Source organism: Grampus griseus (genome assembly GCF_964374135.1).
Source record: "Grampus griseus genome assembly, chromosome: 19".
Classification (NCBI taxonomy): domain Eukaryota; kingdom Metazoa; phylum Chordata; class Mammalia; order Artiodactyla; family Delphinidae; genus Grampus; species Grampus griseus.
This window is the reverse complement of record NC_139013.1, coordinates 20,528,399-20,538,565: the sequence shown is the minus strand read 5'-3', so window position 1 is coordinate 20,538,565 and position 10,167 is coordinate 20,528,399. Positions and strand designations below refer to the sequence as shown.

The 10,167-nt window shown below is 48.1% G+C and overlaps 1 protein-coding gene across 2 annotated transcripts; it reads left to right on the top strand.

Annotated features, from left to right (window-relative positions):
- Nucleotides 1–560: 560 nt before the first annotated feature.
- On the top strand, nucleotides 561–9,428 carry POP4 (POP4 homolog, ribonuclease P/MRP subunit). 2 transcript variants are annotated; one of them, XM_082677766.1, is made up of 7 exons: nucleotides 561–784; nucleotides 2,518–2,570; nucleotides 4,221–4,437; nucleotides 5,810–5,887; nucleotides 6,067–6,128; nucleotides 7,814–7,915; nucleotides 8,901–9,428. In XM_082677766.1, the coding sequence occupies exons 3-7, from the start codon at nucleotides 4,268–4,270 to the stop codon at nucleotides 9,035–9,037; spliced, it is 549 nt and encodes a 182-aa protein (XP_082533892.1). In that variant the 5' UTR covers nucleotides 561–784; nucleotides 2,518–2,570; nucleotides 4,221–4,267; the 3' UTR covers nucleotides 9,038–9,428. The 2 variants fall into 2 exon arrangements, with proteins under 2 accessions (XP_082533892.1, XP_082533891.1); XM_082677765.1 differs by having other exon boundaries at nucleotides 4,214–4,437.
- The last annotated feature ends 739 nt before the right edge of the window (nucleotides 9,429–10,167 follow it).

Genomic DNA, 10,167 nt, shown 5'->3' with positions numbered 1-10,167 from the left:
TCCCCAGGGCGAGAATCAATTCCTCGCCTTTTATCTTACTGACAAAAACTAATATGCTGGGTCTCAAGAAAACTTTCAGAGACTATCAAGTCCAACCCCACTCACACAGTACACAGGAAAAGTGAGGCCCAGAGATGCGACGTGCATTAAGTGAGATGACACTGCTAGCTAGTAGCAGAGACAAAACAAGAACGTAAGCCTCCTATACCAACTTCAGTGCCTCGGCTGACGTGTAGAGAGCACGATTAGGGATCGCACAGACCTCATTCCCACCACCCTTCCCATCCCATGTCCACCCTCCCCTGGTCCCCAACCTCCCTCTGTCCTCTCCAAGTCGACTCGCCTCACTCTATTCCGGGCCTTCACATGCATTCCACACTCCCCAACTCCAACCCTACTGCTTCTGGCCTTCCCTCGCCTACAAAACACACACTGAGAGAGCCCCACCAAGGAGAGACAGTTTCACAGCCCGCAGTAATTCTCCGCGCTGCGGAGTCCGCTCCGAGGCGCATGCGCCATCCTAAGTCGGCGCTCGTCGGTGACGTCACGGACGGCGCCATCCTCGAGTTTGGAGCTTGTGGCTCCTGATCCCCGTAGGAGCGTGTCAGTCTCTCAGCTTAGCTTACCGCGCGACTTCAGGCAGAAGGAACCTCTCCAGCACAGACTTTGACGAGAGAGGCTGTGGTGGTCGAGGGCTGCTGAAGAAAGTAGAGAGAGGTAAAGAGTGAGCGACGCCTGAAGAAGACGTCAACAGAGCGCACCGGAAGCGGTCCGAGAATGAACAGTAAGCCGTGTTGAGGGTCACGAAATTGGAGACGGGTGGGATGTTAAAGAGTCGGAGACTAGGTGTAGATAGTGGTGGGTGAAAAGGGTCGCGGCGGAGTCCGAACGGATCTGCTGTGGAAATTGTCCCGCCTTACCTAAGTGTAACTGTGGCCCGGGGTCCTGGTTGGCCTGCCTAGTCTCTGAACTATGTCAGAGCTGGAGGCAGGTTCTTTCCGGGGGCTGCTCAGTAGTGAGTGAGTGGTGCTAGAGGTCGGCCCAAGGCCTTGGTGCGACTTGGCCAGTATCTCTCTCTTGGCGTGGTCAAGGCCCTGTTCCTCTCTGCAGCCCGCTTTCCCCTTTTGTAAGGTACTGATAATGATGCCTGCCCAGCCTGCTATTCTGTGAATCACCCTTGTCTGGTGTAAAGCGCAGGGAGCGTGCTGAGGATTGATACCACTAGCCCAAAGCTTTGAGAGTTGAGCAGAGGTGTGCCAAGGAGGGGAGCAAGCACCCAGGGCATTTAGAGGCAGGGGCATGACACCGTTAAAGCTGGATTTTAAGTTCCACCTCTGCCACTGCCTACCTATACGATCAAGTTAAGTGTCTCAGCATATTTTAACTTCAGTTTTCTCAGTGCATAATAGGAATAATAACAACTTTAAAGGATTTTTCAGAAAGTATAATGAGATAAAATATATGTAGCTTTTAATCAGGGGCATGGCAAACAACGAGGGCTCAATAACTGTTAGATGTCTATTGTTATAGGGAAAAAAAGACTTCTGGGTCTAATGCAAGGCACCTGTGACAGGTACAGAGTCATTCCTGGGGTCCAGGCCCTGCAAGTTGCTCTCTACAGACAGGTTTTAATCCCTATCTTCCATCTGAGAGAGAACCAGACTCTATATAAAACTTGTAACCACTTTGGTTTGCTGGTTCAAATGAACTCAGGGAAGCACAGTAGAGCTGGGATGGAATTTATAGAGCATGAACCAAATTTTCTAGTCTTTTGGCCCTTAAACCAGGCCTTTGTCTCATTCTTATCCCATTCACACCCATATTCTGTCCCCAATGCCATGGTTTTCTTTTTCAGACAAATTAAGAAACGGGAGTGTGAGTTTTTAAAGGTTAAAACCATATTGAGCAATGTGTATTTTGAGCTTGAAGAAAGAGCTACTGTATTTTATCCGTTTAGGACACCATCAGTTGTATAATACATCTCAGTTTCGTAGATATTAAAATGTGAAGAGTCTTTTTTAAACATCTAACAGTAAACAAAATGTAATAGTTCCAACTGTCTTCATCCTGGAAAGCCCTGTCACATAACTTTTAAATGATTTACATCATTAGACTTCTAGAGCAACTGCTCAGGCTCCTAACTTGTGGTATTTTAAACCAGGGCAACTCTAAGTATTGTCTGCTGAGCTTCAGTAGCATCTGAGAACTTGTTAGGAATGCAGGATCTGAGAGTGGGGCCCAAGAATCTACATTTTAATAAGTTCTCGGAGATTCTGACACACATTCATGTTTGAGAAGCACTATTTTAAGGCACACCATTGGAACTTCTAGCACGGATGTGGCTAGAGGGTAGGGCAAGAGGCATCCAAGAAAGCTTTGAAGCTGTGCTCATTGTACTACCCCCATCTTCTGTCTCTGAATAAGCATAGTTATTTTCATAGTTATAAAAGTCTTAGGTCTTATAGCCATAGCCAACAGAGTTGATCATTTCGTGTTTGTTTTCTTTAAATCCCCCAGGTGTGATCTACCATGCCCTTTCTCAGAAAGATGCAAAAGAGTTCGACATTCAGGTACAGTGCTTGGCAGGAGGTCTGGGAGCAACAGAGGTGATGCCAAAGATGGCTCAGTGGCTTCTTAACCGTTAGTGCTGTTTTAGATGTCCTTTCCCACATTTCACTCCCCACGTTTCCAGCAGACATGTTAGGCTTAATCAAGGTTTGTTGTTCTGCTGGCCTCCTTTCCCATTATACCAGAGTCAAGTTTGGTTAACTGGGATTTCTTGATCTGTGTCATCTCCCACTGTGTAGGGGACACTAGGCTATGCTCACCTGACACCTGCCGTGGCAAGCACTGTCATTTGACCTTGTTACTGTGCCCCTTTCACTCCTGAAGAGGGCAGTCAGATCACATTTCATGAGTGTAATTGATGGATCATATCTGGGTGCTACAAAGATTCTTTGTCAGTTTGGCAGAAGCTTCACTGGTGACTCATAATGAGGGAGTTGCTTTTAAAATCAAGATTTTGAAAGAGTGATACACCTTAATTTGGCTTCTCTATGAAAGATGGGCCACTTAGGTATTTAAAGACTCACATGTCCTCTTACAGTAATAATACTGATAATAATACAAAGCTGAAGCTGACTTCCCTCCTTACCATGGGCTCCCATGAAGAGCGTGTGTATCACATCTTTATCCCTACCTCCCACGCATCCACGTGCCTGCTTCTGCCCATGAAATGAGAGCTTGATTACTATTGACACATTAGCCGCAAGGTGTTTGCAGCCCAGTTAGTGCAACAAAGGTCCAGGAAATGGCCCCGTCAAGAGGGAGGACCTCAGTAGACCGTGCTCCCCAGGGCTGTGGCAAACATGAGGGCAAAGCATCAGAATGAGGAATAGACTGGTGGAACTCCAACTTGAGAGACAGTGATGCTTGTTCTTTCAAGAATTACACACAATTTATGATAGTTACTTTGCCCAGAAGTCCTCTCTAAGTGCAGGTGCTCAGTCACAGTCATGTGATGCTCTGTTCTATGTGGAAAAGAGTGAACACATGGGGCTAAGATAAGATACGCTGACAGTTTATTTCCTCAAGTGATGCCAGAGCAGACCAGGAAAATAACCATGCTGCATCCACAGGCTGGAAACTCAAGTAAAGAGTATTACGATATGGCCGCAATGTCAGAATCCCTACCTGCTGTGGCTGGGCCCACCCTGGAGTGCTTGGTTATGCCGTTTTTCCTAGTGTTGGGGTCATTTCCTTCAAGGCCGTAGCCTGGCTCTACTCTGAGCTTGCCTTCATCTGATCATGACAGTTTAAACACATTGTCATACATTTCTCAAGGATGAGAGAAGTCTTTTTTTCCAAAGGTAATGTTTTTTTTGTTTGTTTTGCTTTAATTTTTTTATTGTTGTGTTTTGTTTTGTTTTGTTTTTATCCTCAGAATAACCTCAGAGAGCAGGGTAGGAGGTTGGAGTTTGACGTGGCTGTTTTGTGTGGCAGTTACGAATTGGCATTTGAATGTGACTTTCACATCTGCCCAGCTGGGGGTAGCGAACATGCAGCAGATGAGAGGCTGTGTGAGCCTCAGTGGGTAGATAGGTGGGTCAGTGAAGGCGGCTCATCTGCTGTTACAGCAGTGTGTGGGAGGGCCTGGGGGTCTGGGTAGCCCCAACTAGAGCTGTGAGCACCACACCATCTTGTCCTCATGCAGCACCCAGGAACCCAGCGGGCCGAGGCCTTTGTGAGGGCCTTCCTGAAGCGGAGCATGCCCCGCATGAGCCGACAAGCCCAGGAGGACCACCTGCAACGCAAGGCCGTTGTTCTGGAGTACTTCACTCACCGGAAGCAGAAGGAAAAGAAAAAGAAATCTAAAGGCCTCTCTGCCAAGCAGAGGAGGGAGCTGCGGCTCTTTGACATTAATCCAGAGCAACAGAGGTATGGCAAGCCTTTCCTGCCTTTCCACCCCAGAGACTTAATCTTCCTTGTGTTGAGTATGGACTTGGGAAGCTAGGTAGCCCCGCTCTGCTTAAGCTAAGAGAGCCTCTCCCACTTCTGCCAGAAGTGGGCAGGCTTCCTTTACCAATTCGGACTGTTTGGGTTTGGCTTTTCTGCTTGGCTTCTGTCCTATCCTTAACTAATAAGACCAGTGCCATAAGCCATGGGCAACAGACTATTTGTCTTTCAGTTTTCTTAGAAAAAGAGAAACTGATATTTCTTAACATATATCTCTTTGTAGCTTCTAATAGCACTAGACAGAATCACCCATTGGGGTCTTATTGCCAAAGAAGGTGCTGCCCATATGTTTCAGAAGTTTCTGAAAGAGACACATCACTCTCTGTGGGAGAACATGTTCCTCCCTCCAGCTGACACTTCATCCCTCCTTGGCCACGGTTCTGCATTTGCATGTCTTAGGACTGTTCGTATGCTTTTGCTCCAAGGTCTGTAACCAGATAGCCTCCCACATCCCATAAGATAGAGTCTGTCACTTTGTTCATGTCCCCTCTCACAAAATCAGCTGGGCTTTGGGAGGAGGAAGGGACTGCTGCCTGCCCCTGGTGTGCCTCACCCATGTCCCCATCAATAGAGTCCACTTTGGATTTGAGCCTGAGGTTCTCATTTCTCTAACCAGTAGCTTCGTTAAATGGACTCCCCGTGAAGTGCTAGGAAGACCCGTTTGGGGTCGTCTCACCTGTTCCCTCTCCTTCACCTCGCCACTTCTCACTCATCCTCCGGACAGACCCTGTCACCTTGCACAGGGACTTATGACAACCAGCAACTCCTGTTTACTGAGGGCTTACTGGGTTCAGCTTCCTGTAACAGAAAACCTCAAAATAGCAGTAGCTTAAATAAGATGGAAGTTTATTTCTCTTGTGAAAAGAAGTCTAGATGAACACCATCCTGGGCTGGTGTGGTAGGCAGTTCCACGGCCATCAGACAACCAGGATTGTAGCCCTGGGTGCATCCTTGCTGCTTCACCATTGTAGGTGTTACTTCATGGTCTAAGATGTCTGCTTGAGCTCCAGCTGTCATGCCTGCATCTAACCAGCAGGAAGGATGAAGGGGCAAAGGAAGGCAACACCTTTCTCTTCTCATTAGCAAAAACTTAGCTTTGAGAGGGTTCTACCAGTGAGGAAACTAAGGTTTGAGAGGTGAAAGTACTGGATTTTAGTGTGGTTATCGGGAATAGAACAGGCCCCAGTGATCCAGGTCATGGTCCTTGGCATCAAGCCAAGCTCTGTGCTCTTTGGATGTTATAATCCCAAGCTCACATTGCCTAACGTTTTACCTCTGTCTGACTTTGCCACAGGTACAGTCTTTTTCTCCCTCTGCATGAACTCTGGAAACAGTACATCCGGGATCTGTGCAATGGTCTCAAACCAGACATGTGAGTTACAATTCTGAAGCCTTGCCCTTTGAGGCAGAGCCCAAGTCTTAGGCTCATTGTAAATGCAGCTTTTGGAGCCTGCTATCAGCATTGCCTGGCTGCAGAAGTTTGTAGACCTGTTGACTTCTTTCAGAATTCATTATAATGGTATACATTATGGGCTTTTGTTTACCTCGTAGGCAGCCACAGATGATTCAGGCCAAGCTTTTAAAGGCAGATCTTCATGGCGCTATTGTTTCAGGTAATTTGCCTAAGAGCACATCATCTGGCTGCCCAAGCCATCATTCAGTGACAATTCCTTGCTATGTGGATAACCCTACATCACCAGCACTTAGGGTAGACGATGACTATAGCTGTCTTAGCCAATTCTGGCCACTTGTTGGATACTCTGAATGGCCTCTGTGTACCTTCTCCACACAGAAGACCCCTGCTGGTATCCCAAAGGACACAGCAGCTGCTGGCACTCACCCACAGCCTGGTATCTTGAACAGCCCCATGGTTTTAAATGTCGGCTGTGGACCAACAGTTCCCAAGTTGTCATCTCCAGCACAGACCTTACCCTTGAACTCCTTGAATTCAACTGTCTACTGGACATAGCCACCCAGACGTGCAGTAGACATTGTAAACTTTACTTATCCAAAACAGAACTCTGGGCCTCTCAGATCAGCCCCTCCCCTGGCCTTCATCATCTAAGTTGCCACTGAGAATCACCTTTAGTGATACCACTGAGTACTACTGAGTGCCACTAATATAGTACCACTATTTACCCTGGTTGTTCAAGCCAAAAACCTAGCAGGTATCCACATTTCTTCTTTCCTAATTGCCTACCTCCAATCCATTAGCACGTCCTAACACCCAAATCTAAGCCACCACCGTCTCCCCTGGATTACTGCAAAGCTGCTTAACCCTCTCCCTGCTGACACACTGCTCCTCCCCTGACCAGGCAGCCAGAGAGAAGATTCTACAACAGAAATCAGGTTGTGTCCCTTCTGCCTCCTTACTGTATTCTAAACAGCCTGTCCAACCTCCTTGGGCACCAGGTCTAACCATACTGGCCTGCTTTCTGCTTCTCACCAGGCCTGGCCCTGCCACAGGGTCTTAGCATTTGCTTCTTCCCTCTACCCAGAGAGTTCTGTGTGCTCAGGGACTGATTCTTTCTCATTATTCAGGTCCCTACTCAGATGTCACTTCCAGGGGTCTACCATAGCTAAAGATGACCCCCCACCCCATTACCCTGCCCTTGTTTTTTCATAGCACTCATCACTATCAGAAAATACAGTTGTCTGGTTTGGTACACATTACCCCTCCCCCTATTAGAACAGCAGCTTTGTGAGAGCAGCACTTACTACTGTGCCCAGCACCTACCTAGGACACTGCCAGACACATAGTACGCGTTCATTGAATTTGTATTGACTACCTTGGGGGATAGGTTGGGGGAGGTGAGAGGCCTACTGCCTGTGGTGGCAGCTCACTGCTGGGTGGCCTGTAGTGGGCTCCCATTCTGTCCAGAGTTCAGGAGGTTCTGGGAAGACCATGATGAACAGGCGTTCATTCAGGTCCTGTAAGTGAGACTTGGCCCTGCCAGAGCAGCCCGACTGTGGGCCTTGGTGGTGCTAGATCCACGTGTGACCTCTTGGCTCCAGAATCCTGCCCGGGACCCCTGTGGCAGCAGGCCTTCCAGAGGACACCTTATCAGAGCACAGAGGCTATTAAGCCACCGCCAGGGATTGGGAAGCCTAGGTTCTCATCCCACTTGGTCCCTGCCCAGCCAAGGAGCCTCCACCTCACCCTGCCCCTGTGGGTGGTCTTTCTTCCTCTGCTGGCTCAAGGTTGGGACCAGAACCCACAGCCCCTGCAGGCCTGGCTGCCTGTGGCTCCCCTAACACCACAGAGGCCTGAGCCCTGAACCCCCCTTTTCCTTTGCAGTTACAAAATCCAAATGCCCCTCCTACGTGGGCATTACAGGAATCCTTCTACAGGAAACAAAGCACATTTTCAAAATTATCACTAAAGAAGACCGCCTGAAAGGTACGTAACTGGATCGCCGTGGGCTGTGGCCTCCCCAGCCGATTTGTCGGCCCTTTCCTCATGACTCTAAAGCTCAGTTTGGCCTTTCAAGTCATCACAGATTGTAGGTACCTGCTGACCTTACATTCCAAGCCTGCAGAGACCATCCCAGCACCCAGGGCTCTCCCTGAGGTACTCATGAGCCCAGCCAGCAGCTTTGGCCAGATGTGATCAAGGGAAGGAAGGGCTGCTTGGCTGTGCCTCCAGACACCTGGGTCTATTTCCAGGACTGGGACCCTCCACCTGCCCAAAGGCTAATGCCTCCCAGAGGGTTGTAGCTAGACAGATAGCAGGGACGAAGCACCTGCCCCTGGAGTTCCCAGAGCCAGCGCCCTTGGTGGTGATTCTCTGGGTTCCAGGGAAGCAAGTGCAAGCTTATCCGCCTGGTGTGCTAGAGCTCACTGCTCTGGCAGAGACGAGCGGCCAGTCTGTCAGGATTTCCACACCCCCTCCTTGCCCATGAATCCAGAGATTTCAAAACCACAGTGGGAGGTTTTTGTTCCTTTAATTTTTTGAAGCTTGGTTTTCTTGTTGCTTTGTTCCATTCCCCTCTATATTCTTCTGCTTTCATTTTAGACCTCAGAAAGTGGTGTACAGGTTTCCCCAGTAAGCATAAAGCCATGAGTCCATCTGAAAGTTATGCGGCAAGACCTGTTTCTGGCAGTTTTTCTGGGGGTTTCTGGTTTTGGGAGTTTGGTTCATAGCCTTTGACCCAGAAAACTAGGTGTTGAGTTATATTTAAAATGTGAATAAATTGGCCTTTTGGCAGAATAATCCCCTTTAATCCTGGTGCTGTTACCTTTGTGGGTTTCACCATTTCTTATTATCTTTTCCTATTAGCTTGTTGTATTTTCTAATACAAACATCTTGGGAATAATAGTCTCCACAAAAGTGAACTTACTGCCAGGACTTTTTCCCTCATCCTTTTTCTCCTGCTTTTTTTTAGTTATCCCCAAGCTAAACTGTGTGTTCACTGTGGAGATCGATGGCTTTATTTCCTACATTTATGGGAGCAAATTCCAGCTGCGGTCAAGTGAGCGGTCTGCGAAGAAGTTCAAAGCAAAGGGAACAATTGACTTGTGAGCTCTTCCTGCCTAAGGGAATCGTTTATGACAGCGAAAAACTGGAAACAACCTGAATTACCCACCTTTCAAGGAAGAGATGGTCGGGCCAGTTCTGGTTATAGACCACCTCCAGCCAGTCTAAATCAGAGTTAAGGACGTTTAATCATCTGGGAAGAAGCACACTGTACTGAGCACAGAAGTCAGGGACCACAGGGATGTGTCTTTATAGATGCTCTTGTTTTTGTATTACTCCCATGGACAGAAAAGATTGGCAGAAAACACCAGAATTAACACAGGTTGATTTGAATAGTGAGTTTATTTGTTTTTTTCTTTTTCATACTTTTCAGTGTTTTCAGAACGTTCTATGATGAATGAGTTGTTTATGTGATAATAAAATATGCATGTGGGCATGAACAGACTACAGGAGTGATTCCTGCAGCACCACTAGGATGGAAGGGAAGGGGAGGCTTGAGCTGTGCATGGCTCGTGCCTTTACTTTTGCTCTGTGGAAGCTGCCATGTCTTTTGCTCTGTCATCAGGCACCGTGTCTCACTAGTTCAGTGGTGCCCTGCTTCTTTGATACATCACTTTAAATCATGCCTGCTGTCGAATTCTTTGACCTGAGGTTTACTTTGCTGTTTCAAGAAAGATGAAGAGGAATGAGTGGTGAAGTTGCTAAGTGACTTAGGGCCCATTCGGGAGTTCGAACTGAGGTGGACCACAAAGGCAGAATGCCGGGCCTAGGTGTGCTTATTGAAGCTTGTTCCAGTATGGGGAGCTTAAGCCTACAAGAGTGTTCTCAATTCCTGAGTCTGTTAGACTCCAAAGGAAGGTGGGCTGAAGGGAAAATAAGACTGGAGCTCTTCCCAAGGCCTAATCTACTAGGAAAGCCTGAGTCCCCAGCAGTGGCACCTTAGTTGACGTTAGTCCCATTTTTGCTGCTGGAAGCTGTGGCTCTGCAGGCTCTGCAGTCTGACCCTAGCCCTCTGGGCAGTGTGCCTGTGGGCCAGTAGATGGGCCCTTCTGTGCAGGGCCTGAGTACAGACTGGCCGAATGAGGACGGGGTGGGGACCAGACTTCCAGGGTCTGCTACCAGGAAAGCCACATGGCTCAGAAGGCCCTATCGCCCCTTTCTTTTGAGAAGCAAGT

Excerpts from the sequence above, each read along its gene's own strand:
- POP4 (XM_082677765.1), top strand. Across the intron at positions 4,438-5,809 it reads ATTAATCCAGAGCAACAGAG|GTACAGTCTTTTTCTCCCTC; the intron begins GTATGGCAAGCC and ends ACTTTGCCACAG. Across the intron at positions 6,129-7,813 it reads TCATGGCGCTATTGTTTCAG|TTACAAAATCCAAATGCCCC; the intron begins GTAATTTGCCTA and ends TTTCCTTTGCAG.